Consider the following 27102-nt stretch of genomic DNA (forward strand, 5'->3'; position numbering starts at 1 on the left):
CATTTTGGTTTTATGGGTTATTGTCTAGTTGCCTGTCAGTACTTGTTATTGTAGCGTTACGGTCGTTTTGTTAGTTTGTTAAGTGTTCTTCGTTTAATTAAAAGAAGAATGTATTCTTATCACGCTGCTCCTTGGTCTCATCAATACGACGAATGTGACATAACCTTGAGTTTCAAGCAATGCCTTACAGTGTGACAGTTGTCAAAAGCAACAATTTCATAGTATTGGTATACATAAAACATGGTGTAAAACAAGTGTGTTAGTTTCTCCTCTAAAATCTCTTCATACCCAGACAGGTTTTAGTCTTGAAAACCTGACCCTAGGAAACACAGTGACTAGGGTCTGGTTTCAGTGATGAACTCTTTTGGCATAGAGGAACTGCGTCACTGCGTATGTCACTACTTATGTCACTACGTTATCCCCTTGAATAAAATACAAAATAGTAGCTAGCAAGATGGAGATCACGGAAGTTATTTTTAATGAGTGCATTTCACAAGGGGCTAGTTTGCATCAGCTGAAGCCATCAGCTAAAGCCACATGTTTTGCCTGCAAACTTTGGTTTTAAATCATGACGTTCTGGCATGTCTGCCCTGCCCTGTGATTTGTTCACTGCCTTGCCAAGGGTCAGATATTAAAGACAGGTTTGGACTGTTTTTGATCACTAGTGTGTATCAAACCTTGGGCCAATGTTCTCCATCACACTTTGTTTATAGAATATACTTTTCTTTACTTTAAAAAAAAATACCAATATTGCTTGACACACAGTAAATATGTGATTGTATGTATGATTTCATACAATATATTATGGTAAATGTAAGGTCAGGGAATGGCTTCACTTCATGGTAAATACAGTGCCTTCAGAAAGTTACATTACAGCCTTATTCTAAAATTTATTTAAAAAATAAAAAATCCTCTGCAATCTACACACAATACCCCATAATGACCAGCTGAAAACAGGTTTTTAGACATTTTGGCAAATGTATTAAAAATTAAAAACAGATACCATACTTACATAAGTATTCAGACCCTTTGCTATGAGACACGAAATTGAGGTCAGGTGCATCCTGTTTCCATTGATCATCCTTGAGATGTTTTTCAATTTGATTGGAGTCCACCTGTGGTAAATTCAGTTGACTGGACATGATTTGGAAAGGCACACACCCTTCTATATAAGGTCCCACAGTTGACAGTGTATGTCAGTGCAAAAACCAAGCCATGAGGTCAAAGGAATTGTCCGTAGAGCTTCGAAACAGGATTGTGTCAAGGTACAGATCTGGGGAAGGGTACCCAAAAAGGTTTGAAGATTTGAAGGTCCCCAAGAAAACAGTGTCCTCCATCATTCTTAAATGGAAGAAGTTTGGAACCACCAAGACTCTTCCTAGACCTGGGCACCCCGGGCAAACTGAGCAATCTGGGGAGAAGGGCCTTGGTTAGGGAGGTGACCAAGAACCCGATGGTCACTCTGACAGGTCTCCAGCGTCTCTGTGGAGATGAGAGAACTTTCCAGAAGGACAACCATCTCTGCAGCACTCCACCAATCAGGCTTTATGGTAGAGTGGCCAGACAGACACCACTCCTCGGGAAAAGGCACATGAAAGCCCGCTCTGAGTTTGCCAAAAGGCACCTAAAGACTCTCAGACCATGAGAAACAAGATTCTCTGGTCTGATGAAACCAAGATTGAACTCTTTGGCTTAAATGCCAATTGTCACGCCTGGAGGAAACCTGGCACCATCCCTACAGTGAAGCATGGTGGTGACAGCATCTTGCTGAGGGGATGTTTTTCAATAGTAGGGACCAGGAGACTAGTCAGGATTGAGGCAAAGATAAATGGAGTCTTTAAGTACAGAGAGATCCTTTAAAAAACCTGCTCCAGAACGCTCAGGACCTCAGACTGGGGCAAAAGTTCACCTTCCAACAGAACAACAACCCTAAGCACACATTCAATACAAAGTAGGAGTGGCTTCGGGATAAGTCTCTGAATATCCTTGAGTAGCCCGATCGAACATCTCTGAAGAGACCTGAAAATTGCTGTGCAGCAACGCTCCCCATCCACCCTGACAGAGCTTAAGAAAATGTACAGAGAATAAGTGAAGAAACTCCCCAAATACATGTGTGTCAAGCTTATAGTGTCATACCCAAGAAGACTTGAGTCTAATCACTGACAAAGATGCTTCAACAAAGTACTGGGTAAAGGGTCTGAATACTTATGTAAATGTGATATTTGTTTTTTTATTTTAAATACATTCGCAAACATATATTTTAGCTTTTCCATAGGGGGGTGTTGTATGTAGATTGATGAAAAAACAATTTAATCCATTTCAGAATAAGGCTGTAACCTAACAAAATGTGGAAAAAGTCAAGGATACTTTCCGAAGGCATTGTATATAGCTGTCTTTGGCTGTAGTTGAGCAGAATGGTGGAAGGGTAAGTGGTTAGGAAAGAGATATAATCTATGTGACACAAAGAGCCTTCTCTAACACCATGTTAATCATTTGGCCTATGGGTTAGTGGCAGGAAGACAGTGATGTGATGGGTTAAACTAGGCGTTGTGTTCTGAGACAGGTGGAGAATCCCCTCCCATGCTCTCAATCTGTTGAAGAGATGATAGAGATACAGCTGGGATAGTTAATTTGTTATTGTTTAGAGTACATTTTTCATTGGTCAGCAACTTAGTAAGCATAGTACCAGATGTCGTTCCCATAGCAACGATTAAAACATTCCCTAACCAGAAACCGTGGATTGATGGCAGCATTCGCGTGAAACTGAAAGCGCGAACCACTGCTTTTAATCAGGGCAAGGTGACTGGTAACATGACCGAATACAAACAGTGCAGCTATTCCCTGCGCAAGGCTATCAAACAAGCTAAGCGTCAGTACAGAGACAAAGTAGAATCTCAATTCAACGGCTCAGACACAAGAGGCATGTGGCAGGGTCTACAGTCAATCACGGACTACAAGAAGAAATCCAGCCCAGTCACGGACCAGGATGTCTTGCTCCCAGGCAGACTAAATAACTTTTTTGCCCGCTTTGAGGACAATACAGTGCCACTGACACGGCCTGCAACGAAAACATGCGGACTCTCCTTCACTGCAGCTGAGGTGTGTAAGACATTTAAACGTGTTAACCCTCGCAAGGCTGCAGACCCAGACGGCATCCCCAGCCGCGCCCTCAGAGCATGCGCAGACCAGCTGGCCGGTGTGTTTACGGACATATTCAATCAATCCCTATACCAGTCTGCTGTTCCCACATGCTTCAAGAGGGCCACCATAGTTCCTGTTCCCAAGAAAGCTAAGGTAACTGAGCTAAATGACTACCGCCCCGTAGCACTCACTTTCGTCATCATGAAGTGCTTTGAGAGACTAGTCCAGGACCATATCACCTCCACCCTACCTGACACCCTAGACCCACTCCAATTTGCTTACCGCTCAAATAGGTCCACAGACGATGCAATCTCAACCACACTGCACACTGCCCTAACCCATCTGGACAAGAGGAATACCTATGTGAGAATGCTGTTCATCGACTACAGCTCGGCATTCAACACCATAGTACCCTCCAAGCTCGTCATCAAGCTCGAGACCCTGGGTCTCGACCCCGCCCTGTGCAACTGGGTACTGGACTTCCTGACGGGCCGCCCCCAGGTGGTGAGGGAAGGCAACAACATCTCCTCCCCGCTGATCCTCAACACTGGGGCCCCACAAGGGTGCGTTCTGAGCCCTCTCCTGTACTCCCTGTTCACCCACGACTGCGTGGCCACGCACGCCTCCAACTCAATCATCAAGTTTGCGGACGACACAACAGTGGTAGGCTTGATTACCAACAACGACGAGACGGCCTACAGGGAGGAGGTGAGGGCCCTCGGAGTGTGGTGTCAGGAAAATAACCTCACACTCAACGTCAACAAAACTAAGGAGATGATTGTGGACTTCAGGAAACAGCAGAGGGAACACCCCCCTATCCACATCGATGGAACAGTAGTGGAGAGGGTAGCAAGTTTTAAGTTCCTCGGCATACACATCACAGACAAATTGGTCCACTCACACAGACAGCATCGTGAAGAAGGCGCAGCAGCGTCTCTTCAACCTCAGGAGGCTGAAGAAATTCGGCTTGTCACCAAAAGCACTCACAAACTTCTACAGATGCACAATCGAGAGCATCCTGGCGGGCTGCATCACCGCCTGGTACGGCAACTGCTCCGCCCTCAACCGTAAGGCTCTCCATAGGGTAGTGAGGTCTGCACAACGCATCACCGGGGGCAAACTACCTGCCCTCCAGGACACCTACACCACCCGATGTTACAGGAAGGCCATAAAGATCATCAAGGACATCAACCACCCGAGCCACTGCCTGTTCACCCCGCTATCATCCAGAAGGCGAGGTCAGTACAGGTGCATCAAAGCTGGGACCGAGAGACTGAAAAACAGCTTCTATCTCAAGGCCATCAGACTGTTAAACAGCCACCACTAACATTGAGTGGTTGCTGCCAACACACTGACACTGACTAAACTCCAGCCACTTTAATAATGGGAATTGATGGGAAATGATGTAAATATATCACTAGCCACTTTAAACAATGCTACCTTATATAATGTTACTTACCCTACATTATTCATCTCATATGCATACGTATATACTGTACTCTATATCATCGACTGCATCCTTATGTAATACATGTATCACTAGCCACTTTAACTATGCCACTTTGTTTACATACTCATCTCATATGTATATACTGTACTCGATACCATCTACTGTATCTTGCCTATGCTGCTCTGTACCATCACTCATTCATATATCCTTATGTACATATTCTTTATCCCCTTACACTGTGTATAAGACAGTAGTTTTGGAATTGTTAGTTAGATTACTTGTTGGTTATTACTGCATTGTCGGAACTAGAAGCACAAGCATTTCGCTACACTCGCATTAACATCTGCTAACCATGTGTATGTGACAAATACAATTTGATTTGATTTGACCAGTAGCACACATTATTTTACCATCGTTTATTTTTTTTTTTACCTCTCCTTGTTCTGTGTTCCTGTATTTTCTGTGTCCAATAGGGTGTTGAAATATACCCTGAATTATTGATTTGACCTGAAATAACCCTTCCTTTATCTGCCTCTGCAGATGGACAGCAGATTTGGGAGATGGAGACAACAGTAGACAAAGATAAATGTCAACCTGTGAGTACCAGTCCTTTCATAGATGGCCCTCTTCTCCATGTCTGAAACAGTGGTCAAACCAGTCACTGATTATACTGTCTGGATTGTTTGTCTTAGAAAAAAACTAATTTGATTTAAATAATGTGACAGATTATTATGAACTGAAAACGATGTCATTTTGTAGAGTCTGCTGTTCGTTGAGATCCCTTCCTATCGTGACCCATCTATCTGCCATCCTGCCAAAGTGAACTTCTATGTCATCAACGGGAAGAGGAAGCGCAGCCAGCCACAGCACTTCACATTCACCCCACTGGCAGGTAGGTACCATAAGCATCAGCACTAAGGAGGCTCTGAGCCCCTTTAAGTGCTCTGAAAGAACAATACAATGATGTAGGAATGATATCAAGTTAAATGTTTTTCCTTGTCATTAGTATGTCACATTGATATGCTTGGTGTAATAGGCCGTAGTTACTTTAAGCAATATGACTTAACCCCCAGTCATATCTCTGTTGTCTTCCATCTCTCCCACAGTTCCCTCCATTAAAACAGAGCCTGTGGATGACTATCCTTTCACCATGCCCCAGATCCTGGCTGTTTCCCCGCAGTCCTACTACCACCACAGTCCTGTGGGGATCATTCACCCAGACAACAGCCTGGCCTCCAGCATGGCCTCATGCCAGCAGGTCCGATCCGGCCTCCCCACACCCGGCCCAGACCCCCGCTTCCAGCAACAGAGCCCAGCCATTGTGTACACCCGCGGGGGCAAGAGTCTGAGCGGCAGCCCAGAAGGGCTCTACCAGCAGACTGGAGGGATGGGGATGATGCCCGACCCACACCGCTCTGTCCTGGTCCACACAGGCTCCCCAGTCCAGCAGCAACACGGAGGGGGCCAGGGCCAACACCCCTCCATAATTCAGTTCTCCCCCACCAACCAACACCTGCTCAGGGGAGGCGACCCTCCATCTCTCCAGCCTGACAACCAGCAGCATATCATCTACTGTGATGGCTTCCCTCAGCAGGCTGGAGCCCAAGCCCACTCCCCTGCCTCGGCCCACTCCCCCCAGCATTACCCCACCACGGTGATCCAGCAACAGCCCTATGTGCCCAAGGTGGTGCCCAAGGGCAGGTCTTCCACTGGAGGGATGGAAGCCCAGAGATGCGCCCCTGGAGAGGAGCAGAGAGCCAGCCTCCCTGGAGGACAGGTCACGGTCAAGGAGGAGAACCTGGATCAGATGTACCTTGATGACGGTGAGTGTAAGTTAGTACCAGGGTTTTATACATCAATAGAATTAATGCTCTTGAATGATGCATGGTAGTGTAACATCCATGTTTTTTTTAAATGTTATTGTCTGAATCACAACAGCATTGGATAGTCATAATTTAGGCAAATAATAATCACTGTTCGCAAAAAAGACTGCAGTGTTCAATGCATGGCTGAGCGTGCAGTGACATAGAGTAGGCCTAGGCTAAAGGTTATATCAGATATGTATCTTTCTTTTTGTGTTTAGAAACATATTCCATGCAATTCTACTACACCTTCTGTCTAGAGACATTAGCAGAATCTTTTTTTAATATGACAAAAATGACAGGGTACTATAGGCCTATATTGCTAACACTAACTGTACAATATGAAGTCCATTGAACCTGGAGGAGGAAATGATCATCCAAAACAAACTGACCTAATTATTAAATGTTAATACGTGCACAAGGCACTCACAGGGGATATGGCCAATGTGCTACGCTGGTGCCAATAAGACTATTCCCTCAAGTTGCAGATTATGATAACTACTGTAAAAGAAAGATTAGAGTCTTTTTATTGCCTTCTCTTTACAGCAATAGCAATTTGCTTTCCAAACTATGTTTTATTTCGATTAAATTAGGTGTAGAAGAGAGAACACGGGATATTAAAATATATATGACTGACTACTTTCTATTCTTTTACATATCTAAACTTGGCGAACGGGAATAGGAATAATATCAAATACCTCTCTTTTGCTGTAGCCTACAAAGAAATGTGTGTGCTGTTCACAACATGCTTTTTTGCAAACAGCCATGAGGCTGCAGTAATACTGTTACCAAATCTTGTCCTATGCTTAGGCTAGTCATCACATTAGGAATAGGATTTTGTTATTCTGCATAGATGCATGCATTGCTTTATTATAAAGGTGATTGGTCAGTACCCCCTGCTCAAAACAAATTCTTGCAGCTATGCCTTGTATGCAACCATCTAATCTAGGTCTACTAAAAAGGGAGACAATAATTGTACAGTATGACGTTTAACCTGGAGGAGGAAATTATTGTCCAAATACAAAGTTTCAAATGGCACTCATTAGCCCAATGATAAAGAGTGAATATGCGCACTCATTGGGGATGAAGACTATGTTCTCCACGGGTGTTAATAAGATCCTAAAATACTCAAATTGAGAATTTTGATAACTAGAAGACAGATTAGTTTTGCTTTGATTGTATTTGAAATATTGCGATATGCCTGGGCCTATATTAGCAGCTTTTCACTGACAGTCGCAACTCATCAATCATTTGTTTGGTATTTGCCATGAGTTCTTCCCAAATTGTGGGCCTTCCAATTGTAGGCTATATGCTTGTGATTTAAAACATTTTTTGAAGCGAATGATCATCTGGGGCAAAATCATGCTTGCTGGTGTACTAGTCTATTTTGAATGATTGTATTGACAGGACTAATTACGTAATTGAGGCATTTTAATTCAATTCAATTTTTTACAATTGGACATGCCACACTACCTTCTCTCTCTCAATTAAGTTGAATTCAATTAAGGGCTTTATTGGCATAGCAAACATATGTTTATATTGCCAAAGCAAATGAAATAGATAAACAATCAAACATGAACAGTAAACATTACGATCACAAAGTTTCAGAGAAATAGAGACATTTCAAATGTTATATTGTGGCTATGTACAGTGTGATGATGTGCAAATAGATAAAGTACAAAAGGGAAAATAAATAAGCATAAATATGGGTTGTATTGACAATGGTGTTCTTCACTGGTTGACCTTTTCTTGTGACAACAGGTCACAAATCTTGCTACTGTGATGGCACACTGGGGTATTTCATCCAATAGATATGGGAGTTTATCAAAATTGGATTTGTTTTCAAATTCTTTGTGGGTCTGTAATCTGAGGGAAATGTGTTTCTATAGTATGGTCATACATCTGGCAGGAGGTTAGGAACTGCAGCTCAGTTTACAACTCATTTTGTGGGCAGTGTGCACATAGCCTGTCTTCTCTTGAGAGCAAGTCTGCCTATGGCGGCTTTCCTTAATTTTAGGTCAGTCACAGTAGTCAGGTATTCTGTCACTGTGTACTCTCTACTTAGGGCCAAATAGCATTCCAGTTTGCTCTGTTTTTTGGTAAATTATTTTCAATGTGTCAAGCAATTATATTTTTGTTTTCTTATGATTTTGTTGTATCTAATTGTGTTTCTGTCCTGGGGCTTTGTGGGGTCTGTTTGTGTTTGTGAACAGAGCCCCAGGACCAGCTTGCTTAGGGGACTCTTCTCTAGGTTAATCTCTCTGAAGGTGATGGCTTTATTATGAAGCATTTGGGAATCGCTTCCTTTTAGGTCGTTGTAGAATATAACAGCTTCTTGGTTGGTGAGTAAACCCCAGACCCCCAGACCATGAAGGGCAATGGGTTCTATAACTGATTCAATTAACCGATCCTAATTGGGATTTTGAATTTTATGTTCCTTTTGATGGCGTAGAAGGCCCTTGCCTTGTCTCTCAGATCGTTCACAGCTTTGTGGAAGTTACTTGTGGTGCTGATGTTTAGGCCAAGGTTGGTACAGTTGTTTGTATGCTCCAGGGCAACGGCGTCTAGATGGAATTTGTATTTGTGGTCCTGGCAACTGGACCTTTTTCGGAAACAACATTATTTTTGTCTTACTGAGATTTACTGTCAGGGCCCTGGTGTGACAGAATCTGTGCAGAAGATACTGGAGAGAAGCACTAGATCATCAGCAAAGAGTAGACATTTGGCTTCAGATTCTAGTAGGGTGAGGCCGGGTGCTGCAGGCTGTTCTAGTGCCCTCACCAATTCGTTGATACATATGTTGAAGAGGGTTGGGCTCAAGCTACATCCCTGTCTCACCCACGGCCCAGTGGTAAGAAATGTGTGTTTATTGCCCATTTTAACTGCACACTTGTTGGATTTTAGAATGTCATATGTTTTTCCCCCAAAACCACTTTCTATCAATTTGTATTGCAGACCCGCATGCCAAATTGAGTCAAAAGCTTTTTTGAAATCAACAAAGCATGAGAAGACATTGCCTTTGTGTGGTTTGTTTGCCAATTAGGGTGTGCAGGGTGAATATGTGGTCTGTCTTATAGTAATTTGGCAAAAAGCCTATTTGACATTTGCTCAGTACATTGATTTCACTGAGGAAATATACAAGTTTGTTGTCAATGATAATGCATAGGATTTTCCTAAGGTTGCTGTTGACACATATCCCACCGAAGATATTGGGGTTAAATTTGTCTCTACTTTTGTGGATTGGAGGGATCAGTCCTTGGTTCCAAATATTGGGGGAGATGCCAGAGCTAAGGATGATGGTTAGTGTAGCCAATTGGAATTTGTGGTCTGTATATTTTATCATGTAATTTAGGATAACATCAACACCACAGGCCTTTTTGTCCTGTAGTTCATTCAATATAATTGGAAAATCCAGTAGGTTCTGGAAGTCCTTGATAGCTGATTTTAAGACTTGTTATTGATATTAAGACTTGTTATTGAAGTAGTTTATCCATACATCTGTTTTGAATAACTCTTCATGTTTGTTTAGTGTGTTCCAATTTTCACAGAAGTGGTTAGATTCTATGGATTATTAAATTACATTGAGCTGATTTCTGAAATGCTGTTCTTTCTTTTGCCGTAGTGTATTTTAGTGATTCACAGTAGTGAAGGTCTCTATGTTTTTGGTTTCTCAGTTTCTTCTTAGGTTTTGAAATTTTCATCAAACCATTTGTCATTGTTTAAAATGTTCTTAGGTTGTCTGCTTGCTTTTTTTTTTTTTTTGATAGGGACGCTGAAAGGTTAAATATACTGTTTAGGTTTCCTACTGCCAAGTTTACACCTTCACTATTACAGTGAAATGTTTTGTCCATGAAGTTGTCTAAAAGGGATTGAATTTGTTGCCTAATAGTTTTTTGGGAAAGTTTTTACACTATTTTCCTTCCATCTGTAGCATGTCTTAGTATTGTTCAGTTACTTTGGCTTTGATGCCTCATAGTTGAATATTGCTCTGTTCAAGTAGACTGATAGTGGTGTCAGTGGCTGACTGTGAACGCTCTGAGAGACTCTGGGTTGAGGTTAGTGATAAAGTAATCTACAGTACTACTGCCAAGGGATGAGCTGTGGACTATGTACAGACCCAGCGTGTGACTGAGCTGCAGGACTTGTGACCCGTTTTTGTTGGTTGTTTTATCACAGTTGTGCCTAGGGGGGCATATTAGGCAGGGAATGCTGTCACCTCCAGGTAGGTGTTTGTCCCCCTGTGTGCTGAGTGTCAGGTTCTTGTCCTATTCTGGCATTTAGGTCGCCACAGACTAGTACATGGAAATGGTTGATCTCCCCCTCTAGGATGGAGAAGCTGTCATCGTTAAAGTATGTGGATTCTGTTGGGGGGATATAGGAAGGAGACATGAGGACATTTGTCTCTGAGATAATTACCTTATTAATTTCAAGCCATATGTCAAATGTTCCTGTTTTGACTAATGTGGTGAATATCAAATGATCTGGAGAAATGCTCTCAAATAGTCTTCCACTTCTATTTTTTATTAGTTTACAGTTCTAAAGGTGTCAAAAAGGGAATTAAAACAATATTAAATTAGGAACATGGCATTCTCTCGCCCTTGACTCGCTGGTCTGCTCCTGCCCATGTCAAACGTGTATGCATACTAGCCCACTATCCAGCAAGCAACACAGTATTGGGTGTGGCCCAGCGAGTGGCAAATGCGCTTTCTACCTACTGGTGCTGGATTGAGATCTTTTCTTTGCGATGGATTGCTTTGCTGTCTATTTGTGCTCAGTTTAAATAGGCACAATCTTGTGTTTACTAATTAAATTACAACACCCCTCTCGTTTTCTCTCTTTCTCACACACATTGTTATGCAGTAACTTACAAAGAAATATGCGCTGCTCTGTCCACAAGTCTATTTTGTATTGTAAACAGAGTTAAATTAACTTAGGCTGCAGTGACTAACGTTACCTAATCTTGTCCCGAATCTTGGCTGCTCATCACATTAGGAAATGTATCTTATTGTTAACCTGCAAATGTTTTATTATAAAGGTGTTTTTTTTAAATATATATTTTTTAACCCCGTCCCCCCCAATAGGAAATGGCCAGGAAATGTAGTTACGTATGTTCCTCAAGGTGGAAATAACATGGTTTATGAGTCATATATTTATATTTAACCTGTGTCAGCCTCATTATTAATATTATTACCCTGTGAGATCAGAATAACAGACCACATCCAGAAGTCATGGTCTTATACCCATCCATTTTTGTTGTGCCCCTTCCAATCCAAACGACATGTTATTACAGTGTGATCACCAGACCTGATGATGATGTTGACCTTTTAAACCTCTGGTTGGGATGGAGAGGTAGGTAGCTAGTCCTCTCTGGTTGGGATGGAGAGGTAGCTAGTCCTCGTCAGTCTCAGGGCAGCTCCCAGACCATGTTGAAGGGTTGTAACCCTGGTGATCTGTGGTCTGAAGGACCTGACAACCCTGTGGTTCAGTTCACCACAACCCTGTCAGAGAGAGAGATGGGTTTCTCTGGCATCGCCACATATCATTACATTTATTTTATTTATTTAACTAGGCAAGTCAGTTAAGAACAAATTCCTATTTACAATGACAGCCTACCAAAAGGCCTCCTGCGGGGATGGGGGCCTGGGATTAAAAATAAACAAATAAATCCACTATTAATATAAGACTAAACACACATCACAACAAGAGAGACAACACTACATAAAGAGAGACCTAAGACAACAACATAGCAAGGCAGCAACACATGACAACACAGCATGGTAGCAACACATGGTACAAACATTATTGGGCTCAGACAACAGCACAAAGGGCAAGGTAGAGACAACATATCACACAAAGCAGCCACAACTGTCAAATTACACTTCTCTTTTTTAAAATTTCATTCTCTGAAATGAAAAGGGAAAAAGGCAGCAGCCAGTTCTCCTGACCAATCGCCTGGAGATGTTGACACTGTTATGATCTGAAAAACAAGTTCCATGGCAACCATTGTCAAACAGTGGAACGGGCTGCCTCGGAGATCCGGGGAAAGCCTCTTTGTTTGTTGTACTTGGCCAGGGTTTCTCCTTGGCCCCACACCCCTCAATTCTGTGGGGGAACCCACTGGAGGATTTGCTTTTTTCCATCTCCTGCCCGGGATTCTGCCAATCTGGCACAATAAATTCCTATTTGCAGCTGCTCTCTTCCAGAAAATCCAGCCTGCTCTCCGTAAGATAGCTATAAGTGTGGGAGTCGGGAGAAAAGCAGCAGCAGGAAGAGGGAAGGGACCGAGTTCAGATGGAAAAAATTAAATTGAAATAAAGGGTACAGGAGTGGATGAGTGGAATTGAGTTTTGGATGGCCTAATAGTGTTTCCCTCCGTAAACAGCAACAGCATTTACTGTTTCTGAATTAACACAGAGTAACTGGGAGAGTCATACTGGTTGGACTGTGTTTGATCCTCCTCCCTAACATCAAGGTGTTGATCTCAGAGCGCCCTAGCAAGATCCCTCCATGTAAAGTCTTCCCTCTATTCTGTTAGCTACTTGAACAATTCACCATCTTCCTGGAAATCTCATAAAAAATATTAATTGGGGAAGTACTACATTTAAGTGCCCTCTTTAATCCCAAAGCATTGTAAATAATAAATTCAGAACACATTATGTAAAGCTTAAAGCAATAAAGACGACATAATAATGGCTCCTAACCAATTGTGCTTTTTTATGCTTTTTATGCATTATTTGTAACTTATTTTGTACAAAATGTTTCTGCCACCGTCTCTTATGACCGAAAGAGCTTCTGGATATCAGAACATCGATTACTCACCTCAAACTGAACTTACTCCAGATACCCGACCAGGCCCAAATCCCTGTCATTCGTGTGAAGAGAAGACACAGATAAAGGGGACACAGGTCTGGGTGCCCTGTGAGAATTTTTTGTTGAGTGAGTAACCCACCTCTACCATCCTTCTTATTGGCCATTGTCCAATCATTGGAGAATAAACTGGATGAGCTCCGATCAAGACTATCCTACCAATGGGACATTAAAAACTGTAATATCTTATGTTTAACCGAGTCGTGGCTGAACGACGACATGGACAATATACAGTTGGCTGATTTTTCCATGCATCGGCAAGACAGAACAGCTGCCTCCGGTAAGACAAGGGGTGGTGGTGTGTGTCTATTTGTCAATAACAGCTGGTGCGAAAAATCGAATATTAAGTATCAAGATTTTGCTCGCCTGAGGTCGAGTATCTCATGATAAGCTGTAGACCACACTATTTACCAAGAGAGTTTTCATCTATATTTTTCGTAGCTGTCTATTGAACACCACAAACCGATGCTGGCACTAATTCCATACTCAACGAGCTGTATAAAGCCATAAACAAACAAGAAAATGCTCATCCAGAGGTGGCGCTCCTAGTGGCTGGGCACTTTAATGCAAGGAAACTTAAATCCATTCTACCAGCATGTTACATGTGCAACAAGAGGGGGGGGGAATCTAAACCACCTTTACTCCACACACAGAGATGGATACAAAGCTCTCCCTCACCCTCCATTTGGCAAATCTGACCATAATTCTATCCTCCTGATTCCTGCTCACAAGCAAAAACTAAAGCATCAAGTACCAGTGACTCGCTCAATACGGAAATGGTCAGATTACGCAGATGCTAAGCTACGAGACTGTTTTGCTAGCATAGACTGGAATATGTTCCGGGACTCATCTGATGGCATTGAGGAGTATACCACATCAGTCACTGGCTTCATCAATAAGTGCATTGATGACGTTGTCCCCACAGTGACCGTACGTACATGCTACGGATTACAGGTAACATCCGCAATGAGTTAAAAGGTAGAGCTGCCGCTTTCAAGGAGCGGGACTCAAACTCTGACACTTATAAGAAAGACCTCTATGCCCTCAGTTGAACCATCAAACAGGCAACGTGTAAATACAGGACTAAGATTGAATCATATCCAGTGACACAAGCCTACCAGATGAGCTAAATGACTTCTATGGACACTTCGAGGCAAGCAACACTGAAGCATGCATGAGAGCACCAGCTGTTCCGGACAACTGTGTTATCACGTTCGCCGTAGCCAATGTGAGTAAGCCCTTTACAAAAAAGTCAACATTCAGAAGGCCACAGGGCCAGACGGACTACCAGGACGTGTACTCCGCGCATGCACTGACCAACTGGCAAGTGTCTTCACTGACATTTTCAACCTGTCCCTGGCCGAGGCTGTAATACCTATATGTTTCAAGCAGACCATCAAAGTCCCTGTGCCCAAGAACACCAAGGTAACCTGCCTAACTGACTACCGACCCGTAGCACTCACGTTTGTAGCAAATAAAGTGCCCTGAAAGGCTGGTCATGGCTCACATCAACACCATCATTCCAGAAACCTTAGACCCAATCCAATCTGCATACCGCCACAACAGATGCACAGATGACGCAATCTCTATTGCACTCAACACTGCCTTTTCCCACCTGGACAAATGGAACACCTACGTGAGAATGCTGTTCATTGACTACAGCTCAGCATTCAACACCATAGTGCCCTCAAAGCTCATCACTAAGCTAAAGACCCTGGGACTAAACACCTCCCTCTGCAACTGGATCCTGGACTTCCTGATGGACCGCTCCCAGGTGGTAGGGTAGGCAACAGCACATCTGCCACGTGGTCCCTTCAGGGGTGTGTGCTTAGTCCCCTCCTGTACTCTCTGTTCACCCATTAAGTTTGCCAATGACACAACAGTGGTAGGCCTGATCACTGACAACAATGAGACAGCCTATAGGGAGGAGGTTAGAGACCTGGAAGTGTGGTGCCAGGACAACAACCTGTCCCTCAACGTGATCAAGACAAAGGAGATGATCCTGGACTACAGGAAAAGGAAGGCTGAGCACACCCCCATTCTCATCGATGTGACTGTAGTGGAGCAGGTTGAGAGCTTCAAGTTCCTTGGCTTCCACATCACCAACAGTTGTGAAGAGGGCACGACAACGCAATCACTTGGGCCAAGCTTCCTGCCATCCAGGACATCTATACTAGGCGGTGTCAGAGGAAGGCCCTAAAAATTGCCAAAGACTCCAGCCACCCCAGTCATAGACTGTTTTCTCTGCTACCACACGGCAAAAGACTTCTGACCAGCTTCTACTCCCAAGCCATAAGATTGCTGAACAGCTAATTTCAGACATGTTGTATTTTCATATTTTAGTGTACGGTTTTTGGATTAATTTGAAATTCCTGTTCTTTTTATAAAATTTCTCTCAAAAACAAGCGTATCCCTGTGAAATGTCAACGGAGCACTGAGTGCATATTTTCAAAACCTTTTACATTTAATTCAGCTTGTGTCATGCTAATGTAGCTTTTTGGAAACAACTTTGAAGACGACGACCACAAAATGTAAAATCCTCAAACATTGTTACGAGAAACCTGCACCGTTATGTCAACAGAGTTCTGTGGTTATTATCAGATGTATTAGGTTGTGAAATCTGACTTTTTGGATATAATGTAATTGATATTTTATTTATTTATTTATTTTATTTCACCTTTATTTAACCAGGTAGGCAAGTTGAGAACAAGTTCTCATTTACAATTGCGACCTGGCCAAGATAAAGCAAAGCAGTTCGACACATACCACGACAGAGTTACACATGGAGTAAAACAAACATACAGTCAATAATACAGTAGAAACAAGTCTATATACGTTGTGAGCAAATGAGGTGAGATAAGGGAGGTAAAGGCAAAAAAAAGGCCATGGTGGCAAAGTAAATAAAATATAGCAAGTAAAACACTGGAATTGTGGATTTGCAGTGGAAGAATGTGCAAAGTATAAATAAAAATAATGGGGTGCAAAGGAGCAAAATAAATAAATAAAATAGATAAATATATGTTAGAGATATGTTAGAGAAAGACCCCACTGAATGATTCAGAACATGAATAATCATATGTGTCTTGGTACAATATATTTTACAACATAAGGTAGTGACATTTTCTCACTGTAGCACATTTTCACCCGCTCTAGGCAGAGTGGGAGGACACCTTTTATATAATATTTCAAAAAGGCACAACTATAGGTGCACTTTGAGACAGAGCATCAGAAGAATATTTTTACTCAGAAACATCCGTCAGTTATGTTGTATAGGATATGAATCCACCCACCCAATACAAGTGGTAGTTATGTACAGTAGCTGTAGAAATGGAATAGAACATGTGCCACCCTCGCCTCACCTTCAAACCTTCCCTTCAACGTTCAAACACAGCACAGGAAGACAGGGCAATGCAGAAAGCCCCATTGGTCTTTCTCTACTAAGATGTCAAGTTGTGTTTTATGCGCAAAACATTCATTTATTTGAACATCACAAAGACATTTTCTGAGAAATACAATTTTCAAATGAGTCACTCTTGAGTGTCTTTCACACCTTGCTCATTTTGAAAGTGTTCAACTCTGGAGCACCATGACTCGTGGTTAGTTTAGATTCTAGAACTGTATCATCAGAGTAGCGCTGCTCTCTGTCGCGTCACAGAGGTCAAGGACAACAGAAGAAAGTAATGTATTTCACTATGAGTAAAATCAAAACATGGAATGAACTTCACAGTTCATACTGTACTCAAAAGGCCTTTATCAGAAGCTAGGGGCTTTGTGTGTGTGTATATAGGCCTACAACGTTCTTTATACTTTAAGGATGTTGTCCACAACCTAGAAAGTGATTTCCTTGTGAAGGATGGGAGTTGGGACACACTCTAGTACCTGCAGCTTTCCATGTTGTAGTTGTAGTGAATCTGACTGGAATTAACCCCAGAGGCAGTGGAGCAGGTGAAATGATTCCAGCGTGCAGAAGGAGAGCTACCGTTCAGAGATAAAGCACACAGGAAAACAGCTTGGTGAACACACATTAGTTTCAGGTCACTGATGTCCCACTTACCAGTGAGCAGAGGAAAGACAACAATAGCAACATACCCACACTAATACAGGGAACCAGAGTTAAGAAACTAAACTGTGTTATATAGCATACTGTATTCTGAGAATTTAACTTTTGAATGGCTGTGATTTATACTCAAGTGTAATGGAAACTTGTGTAACATCATACACCTTTTTTGCTCTCTGACAGTTGAAGGTAGAAGTTCTGGTGGTCAGGTCTGGTGGTCAGGTCTGTCTGTCTGTCTGTCTGTCTGTCTGTCTGTCTGTCTGTCTGTCTGTCTGTCTGTCTGTCTGTCTGTCTGTCTGTCTGTCTGTCTGTCTGTCTGTCTGTCTGTCTGTCTGTCTGTCTGTCTGTCTACCCATGCCACTTGTTCTGTGGGTTGATTCTTCTCATGTTGCCAACAAAGTCCCCCAGGCAACCCTCTCAGACACACACACACACATACACACACACACACACACTCCCCCACCTCACAGTAGGCAATGTGAAGTGACTGAGTCAGCTACAGTACTGTACTGTGTGCGTATGAGTGTGTCTCTCTCTCTCTCTCCCACCTCTGGTTGGTAAACAAACACGTTCATTGGCGCAGGACGCTAAAGCCAGACACTCACCTATTGTATGGTTAAGTCTGAGTGTTCCCTGGGCCAGCCTCAAATGGCCATGCCAACCCTTCATGAGGCTCAGTTAAAGCTCTCTACTGTGTAACTTCTTTGGTGCACCACTCGCCTCTCTAAACCCCTTTTTTATACTCAGGAAAATCCTGTGGCCCCATTGGGGAGATGAAAGTTTATTTAAGGCATTAGGTGTCAAAGGGAATTCCACTAGAAACTAAAATAAACATGGACGTTTAGGTTGTGGTTGTGATGACAGCAGAGAGAGCTGGAGCACCCGGGCCGGTTTGGCCACTAGTTGGTTTGCCTCCCTCCCTATTTCAGATGCAGCTCTGCTCTGCTCTATAAAGTGTGCTTAGTGTTGAGCTGTTATAAAAGGCCAAGGTTTATTTCTCTTTCACATCTGCAGATGATCAGAGACAGAGGGAGGAGGAGGATAGACTTGCTGCTACTCTTAATGATATAAGAAGGTCTGCAGCTTGCTGAGCTGCCAATGGTTTAGCTCAGCTTATGGGTTGTTTGTCAGGCAAAATTATTTCTAACTCCCACATCTGATAAATAACTCAGTGACTTGCAATAACTTAGAATGTTTTATCTCATGTCTGTCCGCTTAACTTGCTGTTTAAAGGCGACACCATTTCCCTTGTTCCACTATATAGATCACTGCTTTAAAGGCCCAGTGCAGTCAAAAACTTGATGCCCTTTTAGCATGAGAGTTGTTTGAAAAGACCGCCTGAAATATTGGCTTGTTTTGGTGGGATGGAGTTTTGGGCTGCCTGGTGAAATAAATTAGTTAATAGACCGATAAGAAAGAGTTCCAAACCTCTCTGCCAATAATAGCTGGGCGGCAGGTAGCCTAGTGGTTAGAGTGTTGAACTAGTAACCGAAAGGTTGCAAGATCGAATCCCCGATCCCCAAGGTAAAAATCTATCGGTCTGCCCCTGAACAAGGTAGTTAACCCACTGTTCCTAGACTGTCATTGAAAATAAGAATTTGTTCTTAACTGACTTGCCTAGTTAAATAAAGGTAAAATAAAATAGCAAGTTTTCAGTTTTGCCCTCCCATGTCACACCACTCTCGTACTCTCCTTGCCAAATTCTTGCTTGAGAAATTGCTCTTTGCTAAGAAGCTATTTAAAAAATATATTTTTAACCATTTTAATTTAAAACAATCACAACTTTTAAATAGGCCTCCTAAAAGCCTGTTGCATATTGAGTTCCCTTAAACCCGACTCTAAAACAAAGCACAATACATAATATGGTGCTGCTTACTATCTTACTCACTCTATATTATCTCATTCATCCCTTTGAAGTGAAAAAGATTGATCATATTTTAGGATGCTTCATATTAGCAGAGTTTGCTCTATTAAACTATTGTATTAAGTGAGACACAACCTCCCTGTGAATGTTTAAAACATACTAATATAGTATACAGCAGGTAACCATGAATATGGTCAGCTTTTATGTACTACATTAATGAATAAAATGCATTAAACTCAAATGATGTCACTGTCACACTCACACTTTTCCCCCTCCATTTTGGGCATGTCTTAAAATGTATGTGTTCCCTAAAAGTCCAAACAAGAAGCCATGGCGTCAGGCTCTTATGTCCATAGTGCCAGTATACACAGTGTGCTTCCAGGCCTGTTGGAGCTGTTAGTTACTGATAAAGACAGACCGACTGCAGTACGGAAGATGTGGCCTATCTGGACAGACTCCACTACAGTACATGTTCAACCTACTGGACAGTCCTTTAACTTTACTGCAGGTTTCCCCCATTATCAATGTGAACCAAAAACTGCTGTGGTGTAAGTTACGGCTACAGTAGCACTCTAATTGCTTTTGTGAGGTCATATAATCACTCTTAATTTTCATGTGAATATCTAGCTCTAGTTATGAATGAGACACATTATTCCATTTGACACCTTGCCATTATAGCCACAGTATAGGCATATTTTTTTGTCATTCACTATAGGCCTATAAATATGTTGTTATAGTCACTATACATTAAAACCAAATGCATGCTTTTCAACCGTTCGCTGCCTGCACCCGCACGCCCGACTAGCATCACCACCCTGGATGGTTCCGACCTAGAATATGTGGACATTTATAAGTACCTAGGTGTCTGGCTAGACTGTAAACTCTCCTTCCAGACTCATATCAAACATCTCCAATCTAAAATCAAATCTAGAGTCGGCTTTCTATTCCGCAACAAAGCCTCCTTCACTCACGCCGCCAAACTTACCCTAGTAAAACTGACTGTCCTACCGATCCTCGACTTCAGCGATGTCATCTACAAAATAGCTTCCAATACTCTACTCAGCAACCTGGATGCAGTTTATCACAGTGCCATCCGTTTTGTTACTAAAGCACCTTATACCACCCACTACTGCGACCTGTATGCTCCAGTCTGCTGGCCCTCGCTACATATTCGTCGCCAGACCCACTGGCTCCAGGTCATCTACAAGTCCATGCTAGGTAAAGCTCCGCCTTATCTCAGTTCACTGGTCACGATGGCAACACCCACCCGTAGCACGCGCTCCAGCAGGTGTATCTCACTGATCATCCCTAAAGCCAACACCTCATTTAGCCACCTTTCCTTCCAGTTCTCTGCTGCCTGTGACTGGAACGAATTGCAAAAATCGCTGAAGTTGGAGACTTTTATCTCCCTCACCAACATTAAACATCTGCTATCTGAGCAGCTAACCGATATCTGCAGCTGTACATAGTCCACCGGTAAATAGCCCACCCAATTTACCTACCTCATCCCCATACTGTTTTTATTTATTTACTTTTCTGCTCTTTTGCACACCAGTATCTCTACCTGCCCATGACCATCTGATCATTTATCACTCCAGTGTTAATCTGCAAAATTGTAATTATTCGCCTACCTCCTCATGCCTTTTGCACACAATGTATATAGACTATTTTTTTCTACTGTGTTATTGACTTGTTTGTTTACTCCATGTGTAACTCTGTGTTCTCTGTTCACACTGCTATGCTTTATCTTGGCCAGGTCGCAGTTGTAAATGAGAACTTGTTCTTAACTAGCCTACCTGGTTAAATAAAGTTGAAATAAAAATATTAAATATAAAATAAAAACACAGATCATGGCAAGCTAAAAAGGAAATCCTACATTCAATGTATGTAGACTTTTCAAATAGTAAAATATTTGAATGACTTCATGATGGCAATTTAAATTTAATACAGATGTCTATATTTAGCCTTATCACAGACCTCCCAGACAAGAACAGACATTTGAACTTTGGACAGGTTTAATCTCGTCGCAATGTGTGTAAAATGTGTTTCCCCCACCTTAAACATGGCGTGGTGTGTACACTGTGTAAGCACTCCACACAACTTGACTGAGTCTATTTTTAGAACGCTGAAGTTTCCATTTATACTGCTGTGCTGTGTCACCTGGCTGTCAGCAGAACAACAGGAAGTGATGGGGAATAAAAAAGAGCGGTAGAATGGAACACTATGGTCCTCCTAGTGGACACTCTGTGCCAATGCAGCTCACTGTAGTGACGTCTTCTGGTGTCGCTATCGCAGCCAACTTGCACACAGAGTAATCAGTAGTACTTAGTGTCATGTTTCCCTTGGTGATGTTTTACTGTAGGATCAGTATGTTTTTGTCAAGATGTTATGCCCTTTTTGTCTGTGTAATATACTGTACCTTTTGTTAGTGTTTGTTGAAAGAGAAAGGAAGATATGAAAAGGCCAGGAATGAAAATTGCCCTCCCTGGAGCTGTGAAATGCTGCCTGGGAAGAAGAGATGACAGTACACATCAAATACAGTATTACAGCAAACACCTTGGATGCTCTGACTAACTAACAGCCTGTATTTGTTTCTCTTCTCCTCCCTGCAGTAAACGAGATCATAAGGAAGGATCTGACCGGCGTGCAGGCCAGAGGTCAGACATAGATGACAGAAAACAGGAAGTGGACAGCTGCAGCTCACTCTTCGTCGCCATGAGAACCTCTTCTTCTTCCCTGTGTGCCCATCTCCCTGTGTGCCCTACAGTGTATCAACCCCAGCCACCAGCAGTTTGGCTGCTCTGTCCGTTTCCTTCAAATAACTGTTTCTCAGCTAAAATATTCTCTGCCTTTTACTCAACGCCAAAGAATGTTCTGCCAAAGACAATTTTCTTAGTTTTCAGGCCCAAAAGAAACTAGATTGTGCCTTGTTTTATTACTAGTTAGGTTTATCGGATTCAAATGGATGTTTTTCTGTACAATAAATAAGAGAGGGTGAAAATTCCTAAACAAGTCACAATCATGGCAGTCGCTGTAACATTACTGGTTGTTAAACCAATATGCAGTGGTGGAAAAAGTCCCCAATTGTCATACTTGAGTAAAAGTAAAGATACTGTACGTTAATAGAAAATGACTTAAGTAAAAGTGAAAGTCACCCAGTAAAATACTACTTGAGTAAAAGTAAAAATGATTTAGTTTTAAATACAGTATCAAAAGTAAATGTAATTGCTAAAATATACTTCAGTACCAAAAATAAAAGTGTAAATAATAATTTTAAAATCCTTATGTTAAGCAATAGAGATGTAACAATTTTCTTGTTTTTATTTTATTTACGGATATCCAGACATAATTTACAAAAGAAGCATGTGTTTTTAGTGAGTCTCTTTATAAGTATGTGAATTGGACCATTTTCCTGTCCTGTTAAGCATTCAAAATGTAACGAGTACTTTTGGGTGTCTTGGAAAATGTATGTAATTAAAAGTACATTATTTTCTTTAGAAATGTAGTGAAGTAAAAGTCAGTTGTCAAAAATATAAAAAGTAAAGTACAGATACCCCCCAAAAACTACTGAAGTAGTACTTTAAAGTATGTTTACTTAAGTACTTTGCCTATATGCAAACCTTTAAAATAATTTAAACTCTCTTACCCATCTTTTGTTGACAATTCTACCAATGACACCATTCATAAAATATGCCAACATGTCAACATTTCACTGTGATATGTGTATTATTTGATACAATTTGAGCTTACTTTGATCATCTCATCTCGCTACTCTAAAGGAGACGAACACTGCCATGCTAATAACCAAATAAATATTGTCTTGTAATTTCACCTCTCCATATTTTTTATTTTCTTGTCTACATGTTTTTGTGTTCTATGTTGTTATGTACCAATTCGGCACAACACATGAAGTTCCCTCCCAGGAAATAATTGGAACGTGGTATGCACTGTTTAGTAGGGGAATATTTGTGTATGTATATTCTTACATGGTGTGTTGTCTTTATTCCATCGTTTATATGTTTTCCTCATTGTGTTTGGGTCATGTGATGAACTTAATGTAACTAAAATGTTTATTACAGTATAAGCAGTGGATTGGCCAGATGCCTCATCTGGGCCAGTGATTATACTGCTTAGAGAAAAGTATTTAATCTTTCTCAATGAATTATTGGATATTGAATTAGTCTCAAAAGGCTTATATTCAAAGAATGATATGCTAAATCCTTACACAGGTAAAGATCAGGGGGAAATGCAATTACAAAATTAGCAGGTTCTGAAGATGTCTAAGCAGGCAATGTTTTGAGTGTTGCATGTCTACAATGCATCTGACTACATTCAGGTCTTAAAGGGATAGTCTTTCTATGCTTGCTAATGAGTGCCCAATTTATTAGTAGCCTATATGATTGTAACATTTATCCAAATCTGTTGCATGTTTTGTTGCAACAGAGCAAAATGTTAATAATATGTGTATAACATATATTACAGCCTACCTATTACTATTTTGTGTAATTAATATCATTTTGAGTTTTTCCGTAATGACAATGAACAACATGCTATATATGCAGTGCTAATAAGTGTCTGCCTATACAATAACATCCCAGGTATTCTTACCTGCACTGTACATACTGTGCCTTACATTTCTAAGATGAGCTATGCTTTCCTTGTTCAGTGTCACTGTCATTATACGTGTATTTGATGTACTTTCAAACATGAAAAGTCTTTTTGGAGCAAAATGATTGGTGTTGCGTAATAATCTATATGATTTACTGCATGTATATAGCCTAGCAAGTGCTCAAAGTGCTTTTATTATTATAAGAAGGGATAGCTGAGATTGGTGCAGAAAGTAGGTGTTTTGTTACATATCAAATAAAATATGTTCAATGTTTTAAGCAGACCCCCCCCCCCCAAAAAAAACACTTTGCAAATAGTTTAAAAAGTTTATGCCTGACCATTGCCAAGTCAATGCCATTGCTATGATTGTACAAAGATTTAAAAGTTAATGATCCAGACTGAATCTGCCTATGTCATTTTGACTAATTTCATATGATATATTTTATATTCGTTTTTATGTGCTATGAAAAGATATAGATAGTAATAGTTAATAGCTAATATATCTGACTTTTTTAATTGAGCCATTCTCTCAATGTACAGCAAACACTATGTTTGAAATATGCTGAATGTAAACTTTATAGCTTTCCCCTCCCTTAACTGTAAATAGATAATTGCTTACAACTGTATAAATGGTTCTGGTGGTCCTCTTTTTTATTGGTAGTTATAGGGTATAGTAGAAAAGTATGTTTTATGAACTGCATCAGTTGTTTTCTGGCTTTCTCATTATGTTTGTTAACCCAGTGTTTTAGTAATAAGCCATATATATAGCTGTCAAAACGTTTATATTAAAAGGGATGTTGAAATTAGAGAAACAGATTATATTTTAGTTTCAGATGTCTTACAAGGTTTATAAGCAAAGCTGTGCATCTTGAATGAACGCAGTCATATTCCCCATAGTCTTTATGCTGCTTGACGATCCGTATTGTACGTTTTCTGTTCTATATCAGATGTATGTTTCCTTAACACTGTGGCATTTTCATCTCTATTTTTCCAGGCAAAACTTGTATTTTTAAACTAGCAATGAATCATAAACAAAGAATTCTACAGTTATTGTCATTTTTGTGTACAATCTTTCTGCAATTCATTTGACATACCGTAGGTACATTTCAATACCTCAGTCATCCTTATCCAGAACATCAGTTTAAATCAGTTTCATGATTTTTATTATGTTGCTTCCTCTATTGGTTGTTGGCTAGCTACAGTAGGTATAGTCACTGATGCCTCTCTTTAGACTGTGATGGGAAAATAGATATCAGCAGACCCTAAGAGTCCGTGACTCATACTACAGTAGGTTAAAGAAATATCTTAACCTAGGCTATAGTACCCCAACCCTCTCTCACTCCTCCCCCCTCTCCTCCTGCCTAACTCATCAATGAGGTGACCATTTCTGTTATCCTTTCTTCGTGTACATATTTTACCACAGCTTCACCTATTACAGACAAACTCAGTGACACCTCACACACACACGCACACACATTCTTGTTTAACTAAACTTGTGGGGACACACAATTCAGTCCCATTCAAAATCCTATTTTCCCTAACCCGAAAACCTAACCTTAAGCCTAACAGGCTGACTACACTGTTCGCATCACGTGCGCGAGGGTTGCAAAAACAAATTTAGAAATCTTTATTATTCAATTATTGCACCCACACTGCTCGCACACGCCAACGAGCGTTTGCATTGCCAAGGACTAACAGGCTGACTACACCGCTCGTGTCGTGTGCGCGAGCGTTACAAAATACATTTTGAAATCTATGTTATTCAATTATTGCACGCACACTGCTTGTGCGTGCCAAGGAGCGTCTGCGTTGCCAAGGGCTAAAACAGAAGTCAGTTATATTTCTGATGCAGATCGTGCTGCAAGTCCTGCCTCTCCCATCTCCTCATTGGTTTATAGAAGCAGGTACCCATGTGCCATCTCCTCATTGGTTATACCCACGTGGGTGCCTGAAAGACGAATGAGGTCAGTGACGGTAATTTACCTAATTTATGAAATTTGCCAATCGCAATATAAAGTCAAGAGAAGAAAATGCCTGGAAGGAGGAGAGTTGACTAGAAACGATTTGGTTGACCGTTTTTTGTGTGTATTAATTGGCGGAGTAGAGGACCTTGTGCATTTCAGGTAAAATAACAACTCAATGTTTATATGCCAGGACAAATTTAGCTAGCAAGAGCAAGCTAGCTAAATAGGACAAATTAGCTAGCAAGTGCAAGCTACAAGTTTACTATTCCCACAACTATAGTTAAAAACGTACACACACACACTTACAACCACACCCATCCCTCAAACAAATAACAACAAAGTGTTCACTATAGCCCTGTAAGCCCCGTTGCCAGGAGACTGCAGGTTTGGAGCCTAATTTTGGTGGCAGGACTCACTGGAGGAGGACTCTGTAAATGCACCCTGTATTCAGGAAGTCTCTGCCTATGACATCATAACACGTGTGAGAAAACACAGCATGTGGACTAGATGGGCTCGATAGCTGGATGAGAGTTTTTCACCCACACTCTTAAGAGACATGCCGTGGCCTGTGACTCATGTGCCCTTTCTTTCCAAATGGGTCAATAATGAGATCAGACCGCTATAGTACTGATTGACTACGTGACATTGATCCAGAACAAACAAATCATGAGAGCCTTAAAGTGATTGGAATTTCATTCATTACACTCTGATGTCATTACTTGACTCCGTAGACTGTAATATTATTGAGTTAGCCTTACGCAAAATTGTAAATACATCACCATTACCCACATGGAAAAGAATCATGAAAATCAAATACGAATCTTGTATGGCAGAAGAAGATTTGGACAAAAATCTAATAAGGATCTGGTAAGATTTTGTATGTTTTCATTAAATGTCAGGGGTGTATTTGTATGCTATAAGAAAAATACTATATTTGTATGCAGTGCCTTCGGAAAGTATTCAGACCCCTTGACTTTTTCCACATTCTGTTACGTTACAGCCTTATTGTAAAATTCATTAAAAAATAAATAAAAAATAATCAGCAATCTACACACAATACCGCATAATGACGAAGCAAAAATAGGTTTACATTTTTTTTGCAAGTGTATTAAAGATAAAAAACAGAAATACCTTATTATCATAAGTATTCAGACCCTTTGCTATGAGACTCGAAATTGAGCTCAGGTGCACATTGTTTCCATTTATCATCCTTGAGATGTTTCTACAACGCGGCAAATTCAATTGATTGGACATGATTTGTAAAGGCACACACTTGTCTATATAAGGTC

General features: G+C 41.2%; 1 protein-coding gene across 3 annotated transcripts in view; it reads left to right on the top strand.

The window, feature by feature from the left end:
• Positions 1 to 24899, top strand: part of LOC115132452 (nuclear factor of activated T-cells, cytoplasmic 2-like) — a 44697-nt gene extending 19798 nt beyond the window's left edge. For 2 of the 3 annotated variants that reach the window (XM_029665117.2, XM_029665116.2), the window contains exons 7-10: positions 5132 to 5187; positions 5351 to 5483; positions 5698 to 6420; positions 21854 to 24899. In XM_029665117.2, the coding sequence (XP_029520977.2) occupies positions 5132 to 5187; positions 5351 to 5483; positions 5698 to 6420; positions 21854 to 21909 (968 nt within the window). In that variant the 3' untranslated portion in view covers positions 21910 to 24899. The remainder of the gene's footprint in view (positions 1 to 5131; positions 5188 to 5350; positions 5484 to 5697; positions 6421 to 21853) is intronic. The other variant, XM_029665119.2, reaches the window with a different exon arrangement.
• The last annotated feature ends 2203 nt before the right edge of the window (positions 24900 to 27102 follow it).

Source organism: Oncorhynchus nerka, linkage group LG7, assembly GCF_034236695.1.
Source record: "Oncorhynchus nerka isolate Pitt River linkage group LG7, Oner_Uvic_2.0, whole genome shotgun sequence".
NCBI lineage: Eukaryota > Metazoa > Chordata > Actinopteri > Salmoniformes > Salmonidae > Oncorhynchus > Oncorhynchus nerka.